Consider the following 26,689-nt stretch of genomic DNA (forward strand, 5'->3'; position numbering starts at 1 on the left):
ATGCAACCTTTTCACACCACAGACTGAACACAATTAATCATTGCTTGGTAATTGGCCAACAAAGTATTGACTGTTGTCTGAAGTTTTGTTTGATTGTAATCCATTACATATCTTTCTATCAAAGTTATCTGATATTATCAAGATGATTTTGTTCTGACAGTTTAACTCTGAGTTCTTGTCATATTTTATTACCATTTTCTAAACTATAGCAAATAAACTGATAATGTGAGAAATGTTGAAGGTGTCTGAATAAATTTAGGTTTGTCTGTATGTTTAATTTTCACAGTGCTATTTTACATTTAATTATTCGGTTTCTGTACCTGGACACTTACAAACTTAAAAACTTAAACACTGTGTAAATAGCACAAACAAATAAACAGAATGAACATACAAATTAAACACTTTCAAACAGGGCCCACTGGTACAACCTTCACCGGGGCCCCGCAAACCCCAGCTACGGCCCTGCTTACAGTACAAACCTTGTCAGTGAACTATGAGGGCAAAAAACAAAAACAGAAACAAAATAATCGTTCATTAATCGTAATCGAGGTAAAATGTTCAATTAATCGAGGTTTTAATTTTAGGCCATAATCGTCCAGCCCTAAGACAATGCCTGTAGCGTAGCTCATAAAATCAGATTAAACAAGTGAATAATAAACGTCTGGGTAAAATGGATCATCTCACACACACACACACACACACACACGCACAGGCAAGATTGGATGCAGGAACCATGTCAATAGACCAAAGTCATTCAGTGCTGGTCTTTAAGAATGGGTTTGTGCCAAATAGACAGTTGCCATAGAAACCCTGGTTTCAAAAGATGCATCAGCTTAAATGGACGTTTGTACCATATTTATTTTTATCCGTTCTTTGTACAGAATTTAAAGCATCTATGGCGCTCTGACCGCACACAGTTGGTTTTGTCATGTCACCTGGTTTACTCTGGTTGCTTCTCAGGGGTTTCTGTTCTGTGCTGTGATACACAAATCTAATTCCTCTCTGAACTTTTTTTTTTTTTATCTTATATGCTATTTTTTTTTGTTTTAGTCTGCTTCATTTTGACCGTTTATCAGGGGTGTAGTGATATAGATGCTTTGGGGCTGATGACAGTACGTATGATTTGTTTATTTTTAAGGAATTAATACTTTTACCCCGCAAGGGCTGCACGATATTGGGAAAAAATGACATTGCGATATTTTATTTTTCTGCGATATATATTGCGATATTTTTTCTTACAAACAAAAATGGGGTGAGAGGGAGAGAGCAAGCGCTCGTGTTGTTTGAAAACGGCTCGCTCTCTCTCGGTCTCTCTCTCTCTCAATTTAATTCATATTGCTTTATTGGCATGACATACAAAGGTACATATTGCCAAAGCATTGTACATAGCAGAATAGAAACAAACAAAACAAAAATACATATATATATTCATAAGAAAAAAAAACACATGCAAAATAAATCCATATACATTTCTATAAACATTGATGGTACTTCTAATGTACTCTCTCTCTGTCTCTCTCGCGCGTGCTCTCTCTCTCTCTCTCTCTGTCTGTCTCTCTCTCTCGCGCGCGCTCTCTCTCTCCGTCTCTCTCGCGCGCTCTCTCTCTCTGTCTCTCTCGCGCGCTCTCTCTCTCTCTGTCTCTCTTGCGCGCTCTCTCTCGCGCTCTCTCTGTCTCTCTCGCGCTCCCTCTCTCTCTGCCCTGTTAAACTTGCATGTGGTTTTCAGTCCTGTCAGTTATAAACTTTCACTCTATGATGGTTAAGCTGTGCAATTAATCCGCGAATCACATCCGTCAAGGGCAGGGGAGTAGCTGGCCCATACAGTTAATGAATAACGGATCAACTACGACAGCCCATCGCACATCCTGCGATGTGACTATCGTGGATTCGTACATCGCGATATCGATGCTTAAACGACACATCGTGCAGCCCTAATGCATTGTATTGAACAAAAGTGACAGTAAAAAAAAAAAAATTAAGAATGTTACAAAAGATTTCTATTTCAAATATATGCTGTTATTTTGCACTTTCTATTACTCAGAAAGTCCTGAAAATGGTGTGTCAAGGTTTCCTTGTTTTCAGCGTTATTAGCCGTGTTATTTATCACCGTATTAAAACGCTTCACCTGCATAAATGACGGCATGAGTTTCATGCATCAGCAGTTTTGAGACCCAGAGCATCACTTTAAAAGCATGTGCTTTCATATATGTTGCATGTCTGCTAAACTGCCACACAGGAACCCTGGGGTTAATAAAGTGTTATTAGTTTGTGTCCATGTGCTCCATAATGGCCAGAGTGCAATGTATCACTGTCTAAAACTGTCTCTCTCTCTCTCTCGCTCTCTCTGTGTGTGTGTGTGTCTCTCTCTTTTAGGCCCTGCATCAGCTCTATTATGATCCCAACATTGAGAATAAGAATCTGGCTCAGAAATGGCTGATGCAGGCTCAAGTGTCTCCTCAGGCCTGGCAGTTCTGTTGGGTTTTACTGAGACCAGAGAAGGTAAGAACATCCTGTTCTCATTCCCTGCTTTTATAGCTGTGCTTGTCCTGTCCTTAAGTTAAATGGGTTGGGAATGCCTCTTCATAATGACTTTTGGTCTGTGTATACATATCAGATGTTGATGGCTGTTGCATTGCAGCTGTGATCGTTGCATCAACTAAGCTACACCTTCAGGCTTTTTGGACATTTTTACTCAATATGGATTAACCAAACAGCCGATCACACAGCAGCAGAAATAAACATTGCAACAGCCAGTCAGTGCAGGTCACTAATATGTCTGCATCTCTCTGTGTGAATAAATGGCAGAGTATGGACTCAAACTCAAACACATGTGATGCTCGCAGTGTTTTCATTATCTGCCATCTCAATATATCTCCAGAGCTGCTCTGAGGGTCACTTCATTTGAGAGAAAATCTACCATCAAATACTAAAACAAGTGTGTTTACATTAATTTCCTCTCCCATTAATGGTAAATGAATATTGTGCTAAATATTGATATCGTGTGATATGGAAAAAATATTGTGATATTATTTTTGTCCATATCACCCAGCCCTAGTTGCGACGCACCCGTTGAGAAGCACTGAACACAAACTCTGTGCTGACTAATGATGCAAGAAGGCTTTATGCGCTATGTACGTCTCTTCTGATTTCTTCTCCAAGGAATCTATTAAAGAGAAACACAATAGAAGACCTGCATCTCTTCCTTTATCTCCACAGGTTCCAGAGATCCAATACTTCGGTGCCAGCGCCCTTCACACCAAGATTTCTCGCTACTGGAGCGACATTCCAACCGAGCAGTACAGTACGCTCAAAACACAGCTGTTTTCTCAGATCGCTCGCTTCGCCTCCGGCTCTAAGATCGTCTTGACCCGCCTGTGCGTGGCTCTGGCGTCCCTCTCCCTCAACATGATGCCCGAGGCGTGGCCGGGGGCAGTGTCAGAGATGGTGCACATGTTTCAGGAGGAAGGAGGCGAGGTGGATGGACGCGCGCGATGTTTGGCTCTCTTGGAGCTCCTCACGGTTCTCCCGGAGGAGTTCCAGACCAGCCGGCTGCCGCAGTACCGTAAGGGACAGGTGCGGGGCGCTCTGGGCCGTGAGTGGACAGCCGTTTACCCGCTCCTACAGCAGCTGTTACGGCAGCCGGACTCTCCGCCGCTGGTGAAGGCCCGTGTGCTCAAGTGTCTGTCGAGCTGGGTTCTGCTGGACGTTCCTCTGAACGAGAGCGAGGGTTTGGTCGAGGCCAGTTTCACGGCTCTGTCGGATCCGGAGCTGTTCGATACGGCTGTGGAGGCCATCGTCAACACCATCTCACAGCCCGACTCACAGAGGTCAGCATTTAGCACTGCATTACTCATGCAATGAGGCAGAAAAGCAATGAAAATATACAAAACCAGTTGAGGTTAAACATCTACAAAACACCAGGCAGGGTCCAAATTTAATGTTTCACCTATTTAGCAATGGCAAGTGGATTTAGAAAATGTACCTGCCATAAATAATTTCCAATGGCCAAGAAACTGTATTTTGCATTATTTTCTTAATATGGCTGAAATCTCACAAAGTCTAAGTAAATGGCCTGGACATTCCCAAAATTCTCATTATTTTAATGCAAAAACATTTATTTATTATTTTTAAAAAGAAACTAAGATTGACATGGTTTGATTTTTGTGCTGTTATTTTTTTATCAGTTAATTTATTTAAATATTTTCCATTTTAAATGATGTATAAATAATGTAAAAATATAATTATTAATACATTTATTGTATTACAGTTATTCTAATATTCGTCACCTGGAAAAGTAAACATACCAGATTGGCAGTAATTACATTGTTTTTAAGATGTTTCCTTAAAATCTTTCATTGTCATGAAAATATGCTATAAATAATAACAGTTGTCCTAGAAATAGCTTTATGCTTTATATTTCACTTTCTTTTTCCGTTGATTTTACGATGAAATATGACTTGAACATGTTCTTGTGAAATGCTCCAAAATAGGGCTGCACGATGTGTCGTTTAAGCATCGATATCGTGATGTTCTCTCTCCCTCGCGCATATTAATAAAAATCAATTGACGCGATGGTGTAAAAAAAAAAAAAAAACTATCCAGTGATGAAATGTTTTCTGTGTTGTCAAATCTTGTGCGATATCCTAAACTGCAGAGATAATTACAAAACGCGTGCCTTACACGTCTGAATCATGAAATAATGATTCCTTTGAACTGATTCAATTTAATGAATGGTTTAAACAACTGACCTGTCCAACACTGAGCTCATGAGACGTCTGAATTGGTGTATAAAAAAATCTGTAATACTTTACAATAATGTTCTATTTATTAAACTATTTAACTACATTATTTAACATTTACTATTACCAAACTGCACTTCTACAACATTGTTAATTTCAACATTTAGGCTATAGCCTCCATTGTTGAAATCAAAAGTTGTACAGTATTTGTTAACATAGTTAATGCACTGTGAAGTAACATTACCAAACAATGAACAGCTGTGTTTTTATAAACTAAGATAAACCAAGATCGTAAGTAACAAAAGTATTGATCGTGGTTAGTTCATGTTAGTTAATACGTTAACAATTCAAACCATATCCTAAAGTTACAAACAAATAATTTACTCTAATTTAAATAATACTGTTATGTAAGTGTGCTCACCCCATTTTTGTTTGTAAGAAAAAATTAGATTAGATTTCATATTGCAATATATATTGCAGAAATATTTAATATCGCAATGTCATTTTTTCCCAATATCGTGCAGCCCCAAAATATATATTTTATTGTGCACAAAAAGCTCATTTCATAAAGCAACCCAATCCATGATTAAAAAGTGTCAGACTATAGTACAAACGTAGTGATTATTAATAATTTCACTAGTCTTTTTCTTTTAACCACCTAACAATTTACTTTTCCAGGCTAATATTATTAGTATAATTCATATACTAATATATTTTTTTATGAATATTTAACATTTTACTTTCAGTTTCATTATCAGAAATATTTTATGTGCTTTTGTTTTTTTATTTGTTTTTTTTTTAAATAATATTACTATTTGGGTTTAATTTATTTTCATTTCAACTTTAGGTTTAGTTTGTATATATTTTTAAGTGCTTCAACTTAAACTTGTTTCAGTTACTTGCTAAGGCAAAATTTCTAATTTTTGTTTAGTTTTTCATCTAATATTTATATTTTATTTCAGTTCTGCTTTAGTTCAATAAAAAGAAAAATAAATAAAGTTATACATTAATTAATACAACAGTAAACAATAATAATGCTGATTATTACTTGCATTTGGCATTTAATAAGTTTTAATTTTGGTCCCTGATCTCAGGATAGTAGCTATTGTATGTATATATGTATATATTTACATTTAGATTTACATTTATTCATTTAGCAGACGCTTTTATCCAAAGAAACTTACAAATGAGGACAATGGAAGCAATCAAAAACAACAAAAGAGCAATGATATATAAGTGCTGTGACAAGTCTCAGTAAGCTTGAATGCAGTACACGAAGGAAGGGCTTTTAAATAATATAATAAATTAAAAGAAAACCGATAGAATAGAAAAAGAATAGAGCAAGCTAGTGTTAGATATCTTTTTTATATATAATTGTATAATAAATGAATAGAAGATGGAAAACAAAAAGATTAGAAAGGTAGTTAGATTTTTTTTTAAAGAATAGAATTAGAATAGTGAGTGATAAAGTTAGAGGGTCAAATAAAGATGGAAGAGATGTGTTTTCAGCCGATTCTTGAAGATGGCTAAGGACTCAGCTGCTCAGATTGAGTTGGGGAGGTCATTCCACCAGGAGGGAACATTTAATTTAAAAGTCCGTAAAAGAGACTTTGTGCTTCTTTGGGATGGCACAATCAAGCGACGTTCACTTGCAGAACACAAGCTTCTAGAGGGCACATGAGACTGAAGTAATAAATTTAGGTAAATGGGTGCAGAGCCATATATACACACTTCAATGCATCTGCTAGAACAATAGAAGGTGCATTATGCATCTTTAGTTATACCATTGAATGCCGAAATCTGAACGTGTTGGAAAGAGAGAGAAATGGTCTGACAGAGAACAAACACAGGTGACTGATGGAGAGAGAGAGAGAGAGAGAGATATGGGTAGAAGAGAGACAGAAACAAAGGCATATTGTAACGCAGACACATCAGAGGAGGGAGGGGCGGCAGCAGGGTTATTTCCAGGATTGCTTGCGTTTCCATGGAGACCGAGCAAGGGAGCGATGTCTTACGCTCTGGTTGGTACAGACGTGGCAGGACAAACCCCCCCCACCCCCCTGAAACGCCAGAGCCAGCAGATGCTGAGGACCAGCCTTTAGAGGTGAACACATCCTCGACTGTGGACAGCTGGTGATGTGAGGTTAAAGTGTTTCTGCCCTGATGAAGACATACAGTTGTCCACAGTCTAATGCTGTAGTTCAGTAGTTCCTACAGGTATCTGACATAGGGATGGGATGGTATGAAAATTTAATATCACGATTATAGTGACTAAAATTATCACGATTATCAATATTATCACGGTTTTGTTGAAACGAGATGAAAGTGTTCAAAAATAGTTGATGCTCACACTGAAAACATTTCAGCAAGTTTTATATTTAATAATCAACAAACAACTAATAAAACAAGCAACTCTATGCACTTAATTTAAAGAAAGATTAAATTCTGTGGCATTTCCTTCCTTACAATGAAAAGTGTAGAAGCATAGAAAAGTCACTGACTTTCGCCATTCCTTCTCGAAAAAAAACAAAAAAACATTGTGCGCTGCGCTTGCGTCAGACTGTTGCTGGCTGGACATGATTTAATAGCGAGTTATTAAAACCGCGATAATCAAACACGGTTTTAATGATAATTCATTTTTAAACGATATTACTAACCTTCAGCACATTTTATCACGGTTATCGATAAAACCGGTTATCGTCCCATCCCTAATCTGACACATGGTTATGGCTGAATTCACTTGTAGTGCATGAGGGAGCTGATTGGGATGGGTGACCTTTAGAGAGAGATTTAGATTTTTCATGAGAGGTTATTGCATAATATCTGATTGGAAACTATTTTTACTTTGGATGTGTTGAGTCATGGTCCACAGAAATATATACATTTTTAATGGGCAATGAAAAGTTGCTGGGTGGCAGTTATACCTACTTGCTTACTATAGTAAGTATACCTTACTTAATGATTTAGTTATATTAAAAATGAATTAAAATAGCTGAAAGCTCTCAAAAGTGGCTAATTGATCATGATTTTTACATGCTTGAATTGTTCACCAAACTACGGTTTGTGTATTGAGGAAAAGCTATTAATGAATTAAATTGTACAATTTTTAAATAAATAAAATAAATATTTGTTGACCTGAATGATGTGATCGTTAACCAACATCAGAGAACCATGATGTGTTGTTAAAATATAAAAATATTCATTTAAAATCTCAAGTAAATAATTTAGATCAAAGGTGTTCGGCTTACAAAAAATAAATAGATAGATAGATAAATCACTGTTTCAGACCCTGGGGGTTTTAAACTCATTTATGGTAGGATTAAATTGATTGATCGATTTAGTGAGTTGGTCAATATCTTGTTTTCTGGAGGTCATGAAGTCCACAGTAACTTTGTTGCTGCATGAAAAACAAAAACAGAAGAGCATGTGAAATTTAATTCAATTTTATTTTATTTTATTTTTATTCACTGTTGATGAGAAAAAGTAATGCTAGCTGCACTTGGCTGAATAATGTTATAGCTATAATAAGCCACCTGAAACCGAACATTAACAGAGTTATATTAATACATTCTTCAGCTCCTTTTAATTAAAGACATAATTAAACTGAATTAATTCCTCCTCTCAAACGCCGACAGTGTTGAATAATGAATTAGTATTATATATGTATCATTTAATTAATCCTTCATTCAGTTATCTCACTTAGATCAGGTTTTACAATATAATAATTGCATGTAATTTTGTTGTTGTTTTTAAAGCAGTTTTTTCCCAGATCAGACTCCTCCATGGGTCACATTCAGCCCTTGGGACGTGTGTTTGACACCTCTGTTGTTGACAGACAGTAGATTTGATGAGTAAACGCATGGACAGCTAGCATGCAAGTTTTTCCTCTTTGCGCTGTTATATTGTGACCTGCGGCTGAACGTGAAGTCTTTTGTTCGCTCTCAAACCCCCTAAGTCTCAGCATGAGGTGCTTTGAATTCAGTTCAGCTAGTGTGTCACAAGGTCATATCAGTGATCCTTTTCGTTATTCATTTCATCTTTGTCCTTTTCTCCATCATGCCCGTGCCTTGTCCTCTCTCGCTATCCTGCCTCCATCACCTCATCGCCTCCTCTTACTATTTAAACACATTAAAATCAAGCCTCTCAGGAGGATGCCATTGGACCAAATGCATCCTGTTGCTAGGCAACTAATTTCATCTGTCTCCTGGTGTTTGAGGGTAATTACACAGAGAGGGAGAAGAAACGTCTGTGTCTGTAGAAACTCAGTGAGATACGAGGATTTACACGAGAGCGTTTGAGGTTTCAGAGAATAAATCTGCGCTCTTATGAATCGAAACTCGTATTCGGCAGTCTTAGAAACAAGATGGCACAGAGATGGGAAACTCTGCTTAAATGTTATAGTGATGATGTAATCCAGGGTTATTATTTTTAACACTGACTAGCATTTTAAATATATTGTGAAGTCATACGCAGAAAGTTGTTATTCAATGGACATTGTGTCGTAGATCATGTTGAAGTTTGCATGAGAGCAGTAGTGATGTCTTATTTGATTATTAATGTATTTAGCTTGAGACTGTTCAGTGATCAGCCCAACGTTCACCATCCAACAGGTGCGCAGTGACATGCTGCATGAATCTTTCTGATGGTGTTGAACGTCCTCCTTGACCTTGAGTCCAGTGTCATTAATGTCATTATTTATTTATTTAGGGCCTATTCTAGTAAAAGCTTCTTAAAACCTGAACTCATAAATAAATGCACTCGATGGCAGAGCCGCAGCCTCACTGGCCATTAGATCAATGAAACCAGGAAAGACAAGGTTACACTGAGAACAAATGCAGTGATTTATAAGGGCCATCACATACGTGTAGGGATGGGTCATTACTACTTTACAAGTTTTCCAATAACCTGTTTTGTACTTTTGTATTTGTTAGTTTAGAAATTTTAATATATATATATATTGTGGCGAGTGGGGCGGGACCGAGGGACGTGGGAACAAGGAGGGAGGCCGGCAATGATTGGGAAATCAATGACACCTGCGACCCACTGCCGGTCTCGAGTCCCACGTAGGAGATGGAAGGATATAAAACTGGAGCGACGACAGTGAAGGACGAGAGAGGACCAGGCCTGGGCTTTTAGTTGTGTTTTGATTTTTATTTGAGCGCACCAGTCGTCCGTGAGGGGCTGGTGCGCTGTTTTGTTTATTTTGTATTATTAAAGTGTTATTTGATTGTCTATACACGTATATACAGTACAGACCAAAAGTTTGGACACACCTTCTCATTCAAAGAGTTTTCTTTATTTTCATGACTATGAAAATTGTAGATTCACACTGAAGGCATCAAAACTATGAAATGGTCTTCCAACAGTCTTGAAGGAGTTCCCCGAGAGATGCTTAGCACTTGTTGGCTCACCCCTAAACCATCTCGATTGGGTTCAGGTCCGGTGACTGTGGAGGCCAGGTCATCTGGCGCAGCACCCCATCACTCTCCTTCTTGGTCAAATAGCCCTTGATGCCTTCAGTGTGAATCTACAATTTTCATAGTCATGAAAATAAAGAAAACTCTTTGAATGAGAAGGTGTGTCCAAACTTTTGGTCTGTACTGTATATATATATATATATATATATTCGCTTAGCACACCGTTATTTGTGAGTCCCGCCAACGTCTGTGCCGTCAGAGCGCGTTTTCTCCGCGGCCGGCCTTATTGTTAACAGACTAAGGAGCCGACTTCCCCCGATCATGTTTACATGCCCGTATTTCTTAACAAGAACATGTAAAACAATAGAAATAAAAGCAAAAATGATTTTCTGACAGTTTAAAAGTTCAAAGTTAAGTGTAGGCTACGTTCTACAATAGCCTAATTGCTGCAGGCTGCTTTACGTTTTTTCTGTTCACTTTTTTTTCTTTGTTCACTTTTTTTTGTTGCTTTTAATCTACTTTTGTTTGTTTGCACGCATTGTAAAAGGTTTTCAGCTACAAAACACGATGTGCGATGTTCAAGCTTATTGTGTGTAAGCTTGCTCAAAATGACGGAAACAATAAATGTTGCTGAAAAATAACATCTGTCTCATTAAACTTAATTTAAATAAATGAATATTCGAATATTCGTTTTTTGTAAGCTCAATATTTTAATGTGATATTTGCGGAAAACGCCCATCCCTAGTATCTAGTATCCCTGAAGGCAATATAAGGTTGCTGCCTGCTGTTTGGAACAGCCTTAACATTGCTTGCCTGTAATGCTTTCAGATTCTGTCAACTCACTGGGTTTTGAAACATATCTTGTGTCTACATACAGTACATCAATATCTTAAAAAAAAAAAAAAAAAAGAGCAAGGAATTTTTTATTTTCCATCATATGACCCTTTTAAGAAAACATGAGATTCTTCTGTGTGGTTTAGTGTGCTCTTGGTAGCATCTCTCTCCCTTCAGCACTGCAAAAACAAGTTTAAATGATGAAAACGAGACCTACCGAACTGTGAAACATCTCCCTGGAGCGTCGTTCAGATTCCTCTATAATGTTTCATCATCATATTACATCTCAATCTCTGTAATATCATCTCATTTAGCACTGTCTGAAAGGGAATGAGCATTTAAACTTGTTTAAATGTGATCCTCAAAATGAGTGCTAATTAATTATAGCTATAGGCCTGTTTGTTTATATATATGTATAAAACTATATGGCAAGAAAACAATGTATGAATTAAGCCAATTTGAGTCAGATGTGCCCAAAAAAAATCATTATTGCCACCCATCTGAATAAAGCCTAATAGGTGAGTATTTAAGTGTGTGATGCTGCTGATTTTTCTCTGTGTCGTTTGCTGTAATGAAGCACTATTTAATCCCACAGAGCTGTGATCTCTGATGTGTCTGTCGAGCAGTGAGCCTCAGACAAGCTTGTGATGAGCCCGTAATGAGCTGCTGTTCATACTTTTTCTTTGTCTGTGCCTCGTTAACATTTTCACTCGTGTGTCCTTCCTGCTGTTGACACCAAAACAAGGATGAGACAACACAAAGAGAGAGAGAAAGAGTTTGAGGACAGATTGTTCCAGAAGCACTGAGATGGCAGCAGGGGTGAGGAACATGACAGAAGTTTATGTGGAAATGAGCTGGAGACAAATGAAGGAAAATGTGATGATATAAAGAGAGGAGAACATGTACATTGTGCACATTACAGTTATCGTGGTTTGTTGTATTTTTGCCATTATGGGAGTGTGTTTAGAAGTAAATTAGTCAAGCAAGTTGTTCTGAATGTGCAGCAAAGAGATGTCACATGGAATCACTGCATTAGTAAACCTTTTGTTTAGTGTATGTGTGCTATCATGGGCGAGGGTTAGCATTAAAGAAAATGTCAACAAAATGTAGATGAGTTTGTTTCTTCATCAGTTTTGGTGAAATGTAGCATTACATCACTTGTTCACCAATGGATGTTCTGCATTGAATGGGTGCCGTCAGAATAACAGTCCACACAGCTGATAAAAACATAACAATAATCCACAAGTAATCCACAGTACTCCAGTCCATGTTAACATCTTAAGCAAAAATCTGTAAGAAAAAGTTGTGCCGGAATTGACCATTTCTTTCAATCTTGATTTATAAAAACTAGTTAGAAGAACTGAATATTATTTCACAATGCAAAAGTTGAATGTGTTGCTAATGCTAATGTTGTTTCATGTTGAGTCCTGAACATTGTGTCCATGTGTTTCAGGTACGTGGACACTCTCCTGAAGTTGGTGCCGCATGTGTTACAGCTACAGGAACAGTTACGAGACGCCATAAGGAATGGAGACATGGAAACGTCACATGGCATCTGTCGAATTGCAGTCTCTCTGGGAGAGAATCATTCAAGGTACAAACATATATATATATATATATATATATATATATATATATAGATAGATAGATAGATAGATAGATCAGTAATTGTTCTTAATTTTTTGAACGCTGATTTCAGTGGACTCTGTGTGAGACTGTGTTCATGTAAGAGTGTCTGGAGGGATAATTATGGCGAGATCTTCACTTTGAAAGCTTCTGGTCTCTGTGGATGTTCTCTTGCTGAGTGAGCAGATGATACTCAGCTCAGGGTTATTACTAAGGCAGTGTCCCAGTAGTTGACTCAGACTTGATTTTGGTCAGGCATGTTACACCTACAAGCAGTTTCTGCTGAAATCTCACTCCATTTGTTGGCACTCTGTCACACTCACAAACTAGGAATGGAAGCATGTGTCAGACTAAATGACAGCTCCTGGTTCTCTCAGATTCCCCATCCTGTGATGCTGGCAGGGATGCACCACATTTGACGTTAGTGGCAAAAGACTTAAGGGTTTTCTCCTGTTGATCAACTTCTGTATTTTCAATCCTGACTCTGCACAATTATACAGTCAACTGCATTTCAAAATGTTTTAAAATATTTTTATATCAATGCACATTACAATTGTTGGATTGGTAAGATTTTAAAATATTTTTTAATGAAGTATCTTTTGCTCAAAAATCCAGTGAAAACAGTAATATTCTAAAGTATTATTACAGTTTAAAATAACTGCTTTCTTCTTTTGACCATTTTAATGCATCATAGCTGAATAAAATATTCATTTTTTTAGGAAAAAATAAAACCTCATAGACCCCAAATATATAATAATCTGTATGTAATATTGGTTGTATATTAGGGCTGGACGATTATGGCCTAAAATCAAAACCTCGATTAATTGATCATTTTGCCTCGATTACGATTATTGAATGATTATTTTGTTTTCGTTTTTTTTTTTTTTTTTTGCCCTCATAGTTCACTGACAAGGTTTGTACTGTAAATATGATTGACTATGAGCAGTTATTTTATCTATGTTCGTAACATTTCTTACTAGGGTTGGATATCGTTTGAATTTTATCGATTCCGATTCTTATCGATTCCTAGTTTCGATTCCAATAAGATAAAAAATCCAATATAAAAAAATTAAGTCAAACATTTAGATCTCAAATTTTTTTACAAAGCATTCTGTTGCAGCTGAATAACATGAGCAAAAATAAGCAGCCTACAAAACACTGCAAGATGAATTTTGCCTGTGATTAAAAAAAAATACCATAGCAAAAACTTTTTTATAAATTTATGCAGATTTATATAAATTTCAAATATTAAAGTGTTAAAGACAAGTAATAAGATAGGTCAGTAATAAGAAAGGAACAAACAAATCAATTAGCAATATCATAAATAAATACAACTAAACTAAATGTCAGGTACAGAAACTGTAATTAAAACTTTAAAAACACTGCATAGTTTTCTTTTTATAAATAAAATAAAGATTAATCAAGTAAAGTTCTTAAATATATTCAGTCAAGATCAATGAATGATTTTCTTTTGTTCTTTGATTAACATTAATGACAGGCAGCGCGTTTATTAGGCTGTTGTCTCTTTAAGCAAAAATACTGCACGTGTGTGTTTTCTTTCTCATCTTGTTTATGTTCACGTAAGACAAAAACGGCTGCGTTTATGATGATATCCTGATGTAGTTTTCTGTATCGTAGTTTCGACTCGGAACAACCGTTTCTACAGTTAAAATACACAGAACAGTCCGAGAACGGACACAAACCGGGAACCCGCAGCGCGACCGCCGACCGATACTGTCTGTGCATGCGCTTGTGCTTCATGTGCGCTGCACACAAACATGCTATAATAAGTTTTGAGATTCTAAGCTACTTTAGTGATAAATCACAGGACAGTGCTGACAACTAGTTTCTGTGTTCCTCTGTGCGTGCAATCTTCACATCTACTGTTTATATGAGTGTTCGTGCCACAATGCAGCTGCGCGAACATGGTAGCTCGATATAATAATACACATCCGATCATCTAATCGCTTGAATGTCCAAACCATAAAACAAATACAACTGATAAAGTTTAGTGAAGACGCAAGGCTCACCGCTCACAACGCTTTGCTTTTATGCCACTGACTGGACGGGGCAGAGTCATGTGGCTACACACGCGCTAATATGCTTTTAAGGGGGAAGTGTTAACAGGATTAAAAAACCGAAATAACCGAAATGGGAAAATTACATCGGTTAGAGGTTATGAATTTCGGTTTTGATTATTTTTCGATTAATCGTCCAGCCCTATTGTATATACTTTTTTTAAAACCTCTTATGCTGATCACTTTCTTCTCTGCATTTCTCCTCTTCTCTAGTTTGCATCTATTTGCCAAATAAATCCTGTCATTGTATTGTATGAATATTGTTGGCTCCTTGACAAATTTCTTTTGTTCTTCATTTATAAGTCACTTTAGATAAAAGCATATACTAAATGCATAAATGTAAATGTCGCCAATATATTCATGGTGGTTGTGGGTCCTTAAAAAGTCTTAAAATGTTTAAAATTTTTCCTAATGAAGTATTAAATTGTCTTAAATTTAGATTTGGTAGGTCTTAAATATTTTTGGTTACCCTACCTCAAAAATGTCTCCAGTCTGACGGACGCAGTGACTGTTTACAATCATTGGACAGAATTTAGATTTCTTTTTTCCTGTGGTCGTTCCATAAGCGCCATCTGCTGTCAGAGAGTGAATTTGCATTTTCTTTAAGTTCATCTGCAGTTGTTGTTTTGTGCAGGTGTCTTATGTAGCATAATTTCACACATCTAAAGTCAGATCATTGTTTTTGCCTAGTTCATATAAAAAACAACTGCTCGTGCTATGTTTGTGTAGCACCTTTGTTTGGATCATGATTACAATGCAGTGGTAGCCTCTAATTTCAAATGGCTACAGATATTTTTTAAGACGGTTATAGACCAAATAAACAACAAATAAATTTACGTATAAAACAAACAAACAAAAAAAACACGGAATCAGCATCTTGAATTTCCTGTAAGGTGGTGTTAAAAAGTCTTACATTTAACTTATTTAAATGTAACTAAATCTGTAGACACCCTGAAAATAAATATTCTCCAAATATGACCGTGTTGTTGACTGTGTTCCTGTGTGCTGAAGGTCTGTTCTGCTCTTCTCTATCAGAGCTCTGTTGGAGCAGGTGGAGCACTGGCAGAGTTTTCTGGCTCTTGTGAATATGATCATGTTCTGCACGGGCATCCCTGGTCACTACCCCGTCAACGAGACCACCAGCTCTCTCACACTCACCTTCTGGTACACACTACAGGTGAGCAGCGCCGCTGAGATCCTAAAAACATCTTAACATGTACAGTCTGTGGTCCTTGGCACAGGACACTGTGAACGCAGGCATCTCAGAAACAGGCCTGAAAGGTTTGTATTGTGTGAGGAGGTTTTTGGATTATCTGTGTGTAAATCTGTTAGAGATATTGAATCGTCCTTCGGTGTATCTGAATATACACCTGTGCTGTGTGTTTTCTGCAGTGTCACGTTTTGAATATTCAAGAATGTCCTTTTGCTTGTGTCTCTAGGTGTGTTTGCAGTCTGCATTAGAGAGAAACTATTGGATCATGGTTTTATTTTTCTTATAATTTTTAGGGATGCACGGGTTGACCAGCCATAAATCGGAACTGGCCGGTTTTTGCTTACAATACACGATCGGCAATCGGCCGGTTTTTGGTTTTTTTTCGGCCGATTTTTCCAGAAGTGCGCTCGCGTGCACAGACTACATTGTAAACATTCGCTATCATGTAATTTGTGTGGAAGTATTTCGAAGTCTGTGCGCAGGACACGGGCAGCCGTTCAGCGCTGGAAGTGCAGAGCTACATGTCTGAGGCAGAGGCACAGATAACAGGAAGCGATCAGCCGTTGGTGTACTGGTGCACAAATAAGAGCCTTTCCTGTGCGTACTGAAGCTGCGCAAGCGTACTGTACCTGTCCGTGCCCTGTGAAGGGATGTTCAGCTCAACTTCTCGCGTGTTGGATGAGAAACGAAGCGGACTAAACTGTGACAACTGATTTTTTTTTTTTTTTCTTTTTTTGAACTTGCATACACGTTTGAAAAGCCAGAAGTTACATTGACTTAATTTGATTTAAAAATCACCTGCTTTAGCACACTGAAAAAAAGTGTTTCATTCATCCAATTAAAACATTTTAGGGTAATGATTCACATCTATATTTTTTAACTTGAGACAATAGTTATTTATTTTTCATTGGCTCAAGTAAAAAAATATAGATGTGAATCATTACCGAATTTTTATTTTTTTTAATTGGATGAATGAAACACTTTGCATCTTTGTTTTATTCGCACCAACATTATTTGATTTTAACATTTTGGAATAATGTATTTATATAGCATACTTTTATTTAGTCTCACTGGTAAAGACCTTTTTTTTATTTAAAACCAAATTTAAAAAACTAAAATACTGAATGCTGATTATGAAACATCTTATTGAATGTGTGTTGTTGATTGTGTTGCTTGGATTGTAGAACTATGCAATTGTTGCCTTTAATTTCACATGGTTACAGTTCATCTTTTATTTAAGGCCAGTTCTATGTAGTTTCAACCCAATTAAAAAACAAAAGCTAAATGCTGATGTCTGTACCATCTATGTTTATATTGAATGTAGGCAACTTACTGTGTAGATACTGCCGTTAATTTCAGATGGTTATGGTTATTATTTTCAATGGACAAAAGCCAGCTTGGCCTATTAAATACCAAATAAACATCTTGTTTATGAACACTTTCCTTCTTTCTTGTTTGTTGCTTAAAGATAAAAAATAAAATCTGAAATTGGAATCGGCCAGTTTGCTTGTAAAAAAATCGGTATCGGAATCGTCCATGAAAAATCATGATCGTGCATCCCTAATAATTTTTATGTTAAGTTTTCTCCAAAGAGAAATGGAATATTAGTGATAACATTTAGTCCAAACTTACAATTATCTGAGAGTTTGAAATATATATATATATATATATATATATATATATATATATATATATATGCTTTTATAGAAGACACAAGTAAATGGGAATTCAACTCTATATTAATATATTATTTTATAAACATTTTTTATTAATTTTTATTTTATTATATGTGTTTATATATATATATATATATATATATATATATATATATATATATATATATATATATATATATATATATTTATATATATATATATATATAAACAAACACACACACACAGTATGTGTGTTACCAGCGTGTCTACCACTCCCAAGGCAAAGAGTCTGTTTCTGTCACAGTGTCTGGGTTGTGTCCCTGGGTTTCCACTAGATGTCCCCCTTTCTCACGGTGTCTGTCACCTTATCACTTCCTGTTCCCTTATTTGGTCACCTTCCTCCTTGTTGAGTAATTGATTGTTCCCCACCTGTCTCCTGTTCCCTCATTATCCTTCTGTGTATTTATACCCGGTCTGTCTGAGTCTGTGTTACGGAGTCCTTGTTTAATGTTGATGTTAATTCATGTCCGTCATCTTGCCTTGCCTTGCCTTGTCTTCGTGTTTTGTTTATGTTTGGATTTGTTGGATATCGACCCCTGCCTGGACTGTTTATTCTTTGGATTGCCCCTTTAATAAATACATACCCGCAATTGGTTCTCTCTCCTGTGTGTTCTGTAACACCGATCGTGACAGAAGGACTCCGTCACTGCAAGAGCCAGCGGTATGTCGGCTTATGTCTCCTCCCCAGCCACAGTGTGGGAGAGGAATGGATTTGAAGGAACTCGCCTGGTGGTTTTCCGGGGAACCAGAGGAGGTCGCCGAGGAGGGAGTGGTCGAGAGGATACTCAGCACCGCTCTCAACCAGGGCCGCCCTTCGACCCGGGGCTCGTGTGGGATGGATTAGAGCCACCGTCTCACCATGGCGGACGGAGAGGAGAGAGGAAGTGCACGTCCGCCACGGTGGCGTCACTGCCCATGATGGCCGCTAGTCCAGCGCCACGAGGCAGGATGGATGCCAACACAGCACCACAACACAAGACGATCACCAGTCCAGCGCCACGAGGCAAGATGGCCGCCAGCTCAGCGCCAACGCCCAAGATGGCCGCTAACACGTTCTTGGATTACTTTTCCACACTGTCAAGGACCCGGCATCAAGGCCCAAGATGGCCGCTCTTCCAGAGTCATGGCCCAAGATGGCCACCAATCCAGCGCCACAGCACAAGATGGCTGCCAGCCCAGTGCCACAGCGCAAGATGGACACTCACCCAGCGCCAATGCCCAAGTTGGCCACCTATCCAGAACCAAGGTCCAAGATGGCCGCCCGTCCCGAGTCATGGCCCAAGAGGGCCATCAATCCAGCGCCACAGGCCAAGATGGCCGTCAATCCAGCACCACAGCACAGGATGGCTGCCAGCCCAGTGCCACAGCACCAGATGGCCACCTGTCCAGAGTCATGGCCCAAGATGGCCCAACGCCGCTGCACAGGATGACAGTCACAGCTGATCCTCTGGAGTCGAGTCAGGTTCCAGTTGACCCTCCAGAGTCGAGTCATTTTCCAGGGAACTCTACAGAGTCAAGTCAGGTTCCAGTTGACCCTCCAGAGTCGAGTCAGGTTCCAGGGAACTCTACAGAGTCGAGTCAGGTTCCAGTTGACCCTCCAGAGTCGAGTCAGGTTCCAGTGGACTCTCCAGAGTCGAGTCAGGTTCCTGTTGACCCCCCAGAGTCGAGTCAGGTTCCAGTGGACTCTCCAGAGTCGAGCCAGGTTCCAGCGAACTCTCCAGAGTCGAGTCAGGTTCCAGTTGACCCTCCAGAGTCAGGGCTAGTCACCGCTGACCTTCCAGAGTCAGGGCTAGTCACCGCTGACCTTCCAGAGTCAGGGCTAGTCACCGCTGACCTTCCAGAGTCAGGGCTAGTCACCGCTGACCTTCCAGAGTCAGGGCTAGTCACCGCTGACCTTCCAGAGTCAGGGCTAGTCACCGCTGACCTTCCAGAGTCAGGGCTAGTCACCGCTGACCTTCCAGAGTCAGGGCTAGTCACCGCTGACCTTCCAGAGTCAGGGCTAGTCACCGCTGACCTTCCAGAGTCAGGGCTAATCACCGCTGACCTTCCAGAGGCAGGGCTAGTCACCGCTGATCTTCCAGAGTCAGGGCTGGTTACCGCTGATCTTCCAGAGTCAGGGCTGGTTACCGCTGATCTTCCAGAGTCGGGGATGGTCACCGCTGATCTTCCAGAGTCAGGGATGGTCACCGCTGATCTTCCAGAGTCAGGGCTGGTCACCGCTGATCTTCCAGAGTCAGGGCTGGTCACCGCTGATCTTCCAGAGTCAGGGCTGGTCACCGCTGATCTTCCAGAGTCAGGGCTGGTCACCGCTGATCTTCCAGAGTCAGGGCTGGTCACCGCTGATCTTCCAGAGTCAGGGCTGGTCACCGCTGATCTTCCAGAGTCAGGGCTGGTCACCGCTGATCTTCCAGAGTCAGGGCTGGTCACCGCTGATCTTCCAGAGTCAGGGCTAGTCACCGCTGATCTTCCAGAGTCAGGGCTAGTCACCGCTGATCTTCCAGAGTCAGGGCTAGTCACCGCTGATCTTCCAGAGTCAGGGCTAGTCACCGCTGATCTTCCAGAGCCAGGGCTAGTCACCGATGACCTTCCAGAGCCAGGGCTAGGTACCAAGGACTCTCCAGAGACAAGGCTGGTCACCGTTGACCTTTCAGAGTCAAGTCAAGTCACGGGTGATCTTCAAGGACTGAGTCAAGTCACGGGTGATCTTCTAGGACTGAGTCAAGTCACCGGTGATCTTCATGAACAAAGGCAAGTCACCAATGATCTTCATGTACAAGTGCAAGTCACCGATGGTCTTCATGAACAAATGCCAGTCACCGATGATCTTCGCAAGCAGAGTCAGGCCAGCACCAATCTTCTGGAGTCCAGTAAAGACACCAGGGTATTACCAGAGTTTCGTCGTCCCGTTGGTCCGGCCGCACGGAGGTCTGCTTCGCCTTGGGGGGCTCTCGTGCTGACCACATGGCTGTGGTGGTCTTCTGCTCCGCCCTGGGGGACTTCCACCCTGACCACACTGTTGTGGTGGTCTTCTGCTCCGCCCTGGGGGGCTTCCGCCCTGACCACACGGTTGTGGTGGTCTTCCGCTCCGCCCTGGAGAACTTTGGCTTCGACCACAAGGACGTGGTGGTCTTCTGCTCCGCCCTGGGGGGCTCTCGCCCTGACTACACTGTTGTGGTGGTCTTCTGCCCCGCCCTGGAGGACTCTGGCCTCGACCACAAGGACGTGGTGGTCTTCTGCTCCGCCCTGGGGGGCTTCATGTTGTTTTTTGTTCTTGTGTTCACTCCTGTCCCTGTTCCTCTCTGTCAGTCTGGCCCTCCGTCCCTCCCCCTGAACCTCCTCCGGTCCTCCTCCCTCCTGGTCTCCCTGTTTGGTGCTCACACTTCCGGTGTCTGTTCCCCATGTTTTTCTTTTCTGGCCCTCCGTCCCTCCCCCTGAGCCTCCACCTGTCCGCCTCTCTCCTGGTCTCTGTTTTGTGTCTGTCGTGGAGCGTCTGGGAGCCGCTCCGTAGAGGGGGGGTACTGTCACAGTGTCTGGGTTGTGTCCCTGGGTTTCCACTAGATGTCCCCCTTTCTCACGGTGTCTGTCACCTTATCACTTCCTGTTCCCTTATTTGGTCACCTTCCTCCTTGTTGAGTAATTGATTGTTCCCCACCTGTCTCCTGTTCCCTCATTATCCTTCTGTGTATTTATACCCGGTCTGTCTGAGTCTGTGTTACGGAGTCCTTGTTTAATGTTGATGTTAATTCATGTCCGTCATCTTCCCTTGCCTTGCCTTGCCTTGTCTTCGTGTTTTGTTTATGTTTGGATTTGTTGGATATCGACCCCTGCCTGGACTGTTTATTCTTTGGATTGCCCCTTTAATAAATACATACCCGCAATTGGTTCTCTGTCCTGTGTGTTCTGTAACACCAATTGTGACAGTTTCAGGATAAATACCTCATATGGTCTGATTTTTATTGGAGTGTTTTATACACTATTATATGCAGTGTCTTATGTTTTGTTTCATGAGAGATGCGGGAGTCTGTCTGCAAGAGAAACTGGCCGAAAGAGTGGCTGAAGGAATGCAGCATTCTCACATTAATACAGAGATAAATCTAGTTCTATAATCATTATAGGAAAATATGAAGAAGCTTTTAAAAGGTATACAAAGCATAATCAGTGAAACGTTTTTATTTATTTTTTAAACAGCCAAATCACAGCCGTGCCGTTATACAGCCATATCTCACGTCATCTACACGCGTGATATTGCTCATATATGTATGTGCAAAATATATATTTTAATTGTATATAAAATATTAATAATTATTATGTTATCAAATCAACCTCTCTGCACTTTCAATAAACTTTACTTGTACAGTATTTACATACTTGAACAATAAGGTTTGTCATACTTATTTGTTGTCTTACAGTTCTTGACTTTCACATATTGTACAGTTGTTACTGCTTTGAGTACACTCTTCTCACATGATAATATAAATTCAGCTCAAATCAGTATTTCATTTATTTAGCATCAGTATTTATTCATTTATTAAGTAGGCTGCTTAACACAGAGTCTGGGTTCTCCCTTACTTCAGCAGTGTTGTAGTGTGTATTTGTTGATGTTCGCCCGTGTGTTTCAGGATGACATCATGTCGTTCGAGGCAGAGAAGCAGGCCGTCTATCTGCAGGTCTACAGGCCCGTGTATTTCCAGCTCGTAGACGTTCTGCTGCACAAAGCGCAGTTCCCTACGGACGAGGAGTATGCTTCCTGGTCATCAGACGAGAAGGAGCAGTTCAGGATCTACAGGTCAGTGTGTGTGTGTGTGTGTGTGTGTGTGATTCATATTCTCACAAGCCTGTTGTAACATTTTCTTCTACACTCAGCAGTTTCGTGTTGGATTTGCTGAATTGGCACAGCTGACAAAGTTAGCAGTAGGAATGTGCAAAATTAAATATTAAGTTATTATTAATATAATTCAAATGTAACATAATTAATAAATAGTGTGTGGCTTTTTCGATTAATTGTCTTTGAAAATACAACTAATAAAATCACAAAGGGTTTGTGCTTTGTGTCAAGGGTTGCTAATGCATTGCATTTCTGTAATGTTTGACTCTATTAGGGTGGATATATCCGACACACTAATGTATGTCTATGAGATGCTGGGAGCCGAATTACTCAGTAACCTGTATGACAAACTGGGGCGACTCCTCACCAACACAGAGCAAACAACAACATGGCAGGTCAGAAAACAATGGATATAGCCTTCAGTTTTCAGTGGTTTTGCTGGGTCACTAAACATTTGAAGCAATAGGACAAACATTTGATGCTAGTGCTGCACAATTTAAAAAAAAAACAATCACAATAATGGCTTTGTGCGGTTATCAAATTGTAAAGGCTTTCATTAAAAAAAAAAAGTGCTGTGTGTTTCATAGTGAAGGGTGGCACTGTGTTTATCCACACACGAGCAACTCATGATCTGGTGTTTTCAATACTCTTCCACACAAAATGATCTCTGCTGATTATCTGTCATGATTATCGGTTGCTTAATGGCTTCCTGCTGTCTTTCACCAAAATAAAACCTTGTTGGTTTAACATTTGAAAATGAAGATTATTTAAATATTATTATAAATAGTTGTACTGTAAAATAATATATTTATTTTATTATTGTATTTAAATACATGTTTTATTTTACTATGAAATATTACACACACACACTCACACACACACACACACACACACACATTATTTTACAGTTATATTGATATATAATCATATAATTGCATATAATTTCCAATTGTGTGGCCCTAAAAACAAATTACAATTCTGTATACTAATTATATACATTAAAATATATATATATTTGAAATTTATATATTCATTTTAATAAAAACAATTACAATATTAATATATAGATTTTATGTTGCATTTGCAATTTTCAACTGGAAAAAGATGCAATTAGATTTTTTTACCCAAATCATGCAGCCTTACATGGCGCTCTTTAACAGGATTTTGTGTTTTTATTTTTATTTTTTTCAGCATATAGAAGCGCTGTTGTACGGATTCCAGTCCATCGCCGAAACGATAGATGTGAATTATTCCGACGTCATCCCAGGGCTCATCGGCCTCATTCCAAGAATCAACATAAACAACGTCCAGCTGGCCGACACGGTCATGTTCACAATCGGTGTGTGCTCGCATATTGGTGCTCCTGTATCATTAAAAACTCATTTCTCTCTGTTAGGAAATTGTCATTTATCATCTCAAGCAATTTAGGCTTTTTCATATTTCCAGACCAGACAGTTCCTTTCCCACACAGATACCCAGCTTTGTGTTCCAGCCAGATGTTTACCCATCACGTCTCTCTGTAGGAGCGTTGGCAGAATGGTTGGCGGATCATCCAGTGATGCTGAGCAGTGTTCTTCCACTGGTTTTGCAAGCATTGGGCAATCCAGATCTGTCTGTTTCCAGCGTCTCCACACTAAAGAAGATCTGCAGAGAGTGCAAATATGACCTGCCCCCATATGCCACCAATATAGTCGCTGTTTCACAGGTATTACACACTCTAATGATGATACTGAGACTTATGGGACAAATTTACACTGGTTTTCACCTATGAAAGTCTATCTTTTTCTCTTTTTTTCAGGAAGTGCTTATTAAACAGATCCACAAGGTGAGTTTGTGTTATGAATAAACCAATTTGTTTTTGCTCAGGCAAAGGCAGTTTTATAGAAATGTAAATGGTAATCATTTTGTTTATGAAATAATTTAAATTTAAGTCACTTTGCATAGTATCCTGATTAGGTGTTACTAAAAAAGTCAAATTATTTGTCCTGTCAGTTTTGTTAAAATCTGAATGAAACAAAAAGTCAGCCATATTTACTCTTGTAATACATGTTTAAGGTCTTATTTTGCACAACTCGTTAGTGCACATTATTGAAAAAAAAAAAATCCTTTTTATTTTCAACTGCTTCTGAACCTCATCTTTGTTATTATAAAGCTTCAACTTGTGCACTCAGATCTCATTGGTCTGAAATCAAGTCCATGCATTTTAAACTCAAATTTAAGGTAATAACAAGTCTTAAATAAATGAAATCTTATGAAAAGTCAGAATTATCATTTTAAAAGGTCTCAAATTTGGGGATGAAAAACTGGATCGCAATACAGAATAGTGATTATTATTTGCTTGTAATGAAAAGTCCCACATCATGCATGCAGTATTTTTTCTGGATATTGGTAGTTAATAATAAAATGTGTCCTTTTCACATGAAGGAAAGACTAAAAACATTATTTAGCCCATTGAATATAGAGATCTTAACGGTTGTCGGCACAATGTTTTATTGCTTTTTTATAAACACATTATCTTTGGATTCTGCATTGGATTCTGTCAGACCTGTTCCTCTTTCAGTCTCTTTCTCTTTTTTTCTCTCCAGACGAGTCAGTGTATGTGGTTGATGCAGGCTCTGGGCTTTCTTTTGTCTGCGCTGCCGGTGGAGGAGATCTTGAGGAACCTTCACTCTCTGATCACCCCATACATCCAACAACTGGAGAAACTAGCAGGGGAGACGGTGAGACATGAAACCCCTTGATCGACGTCCTTTCAGGCGTCTGGGTTTGTTTATCTGTGTGTTGGTTTGGCCCGGTTGTGTGTGACCAGACCCTGCATCTGCGTGAGCGTGTCATAGGATGGAACATTTCTCAGCAGGAGCAGATTGGCATTACTCTGGGCGCTGGAAAAGAAAAGTGCAGGAGAAATCGGCTTAATGTTACTGAGCCCAGCATGGATTCATATAAGTAACTGACATTTCAAACACAGTATGGCCAGATATCTGATTTATTTTTGTTGCTCAAATAGAAGTTGTGCCAAAAAAAAAAAACTGAAGCAAGATCAATGTAAAAACAATGAATCAGCAGATAATTGAACTGGCACTAATTTACAGCCAAAGCATCCTTTAATAAGCGCTGATATTATTTATTCTGAAGTTCATGCGTGCTAAAAATTCCCCATGTTGTGTAATCGCAATAAGCTTTGTGCTTTGTTACTTCTGATATGAAACAAATTCAAATTCTCTCCATTTGACTACGAATTCGGACATCCTTAAATGTTTTGTGATGGATAACTGTATCTGTCTCAGTTCAAGCGGCATGTGAACCGATCATCTCTTTCTGTTGACTTCTAGTTATAGCACAAAATAAACATGAGTGAACATCAGAAGTTGAAAGAAACCGTACAACTTACTGAAATCTCTGATGTCTTGTAATCCTTTCATCCCCGGAATGACATCAGTAAAACAGTTTGTAAACATTGTCACATAATTTAACATTTACTCTTGAGAGAAGTGTTTTGATAAATATATGCAATAAATTAGATTTTAGATTTAAACCAGTTGTCTTCATTAACTAATGTATGTTTGATTAAATCTACAATGAAAACAAGTTTTCTTTTACAGCCACCGTTTAAATCATTATATTTCAGTTTCTTCCCCCAGACAATCTACCTCATGAACAGTTAAATGTTCCCCACTTATGCAATATAAATGTGCAATATCCTTATATTTCTCTGTTTCCACCTCCATCCTAATACATCCCTGCATTTCACTCTATTCTATTCCATTATCATCTATAGCACAACTTTTCATACATTTTATTTAGCAATATTTGTCTATTTATATTTACAAATGTGTATTTTTATTATTATTGTATTTATTTATTGTTGTCTCTGTGTACTGGAAGCTTATGTCACTAAAATAAATTATTTGGATGTGCAAGCATACCCGGCAATAAAGCGCTTTCTGATTTCATACATTTTTAAAAATGTTGGTATAACAACTGCCTTATGTGCAATTTAAACATTTAACATTTGCGATTTATATACAACTCCAATTCCAGTTCTAATTTGAAAACTTAAAATGAGCTTTTAGTGTTTGTTCGTACATCTTAAGATATAATAAGAAAAATAAAATGATTTCATTAGTATTGCACTCGCTTCATATATACAGCTCAAGATGTGTGCCGTTACCTTTTCTACACATTTACAATCACAATTTTCATCTGGTTAAGATTATATCAGAATGTCACAGCAGACTCTTC

General features: G+C 38.9%; 1 protein-coding gene across 2 annotated transcripts in view; it reads left to right on the forward strand.

The window, feature by feature from the left end:
• Nucleotides 1-26,689, forward strand: part of LOC132092114 (importin-13-like) — a 49,562-nt gene that overhangs the window by 7,658 nt on the left and 15,215 nt on the right. For both annotated transcript variants that reach the window (XR_009422188.1, XM_059498201.1), the window contains exons 2-11: nt 2,374-2,499; nt 3,217-3,827; nt 12,444-12,584; nt 15,730-15,871; nt 22,242-22,408; nt 22,722-22,842; nt 23,639-23,786; nt 23,971-24,152; nt 24,246-24,272; nt 25,033-25,167. Coding sequence is in view for 1 of the 2 variants with exons in the window: in XM_059498201.1 (XP_059354184.1) it covers nt 2,374-2,499; nt 3,217-3,827; nt 12,444-12,584; nt 15,730-15,871; nt 22,242-22,408; nt 22,722-22,842; nt 23,639-23,786; nt 23,971-24,152; nt 24,246-24,272; nt 25,033-25,167 (1,800 nt within the window). In the remaining variant the exon portion in view is untranslated. The remainder of the gene's footprint in view (nt 1-2,373; nt 2,500-3,216; nt 3,828-12,443; nt 12,585-15,729; nt 15,872-22,241; nt 22,409-22,721; nt 22,843-23,638; nt 23,787-23,970; nt 24,153-24,245; nt 24,273-25,032; nt 25,168-26,689) is intronic.

The sequence above is a fragment of the Carassius carassius genome, chromosome 18 (genome assembly GCF_963082965.1).
Source record: "Carassius carassius chromosome 18, fCarCar2.1, whole genome shotgun sequence".
NCBI lineage: Eukaryota > Metazoa > Chordata > Actinopteri > Cypriniformes > Cyprinidae > Carassius > Carassius carassius.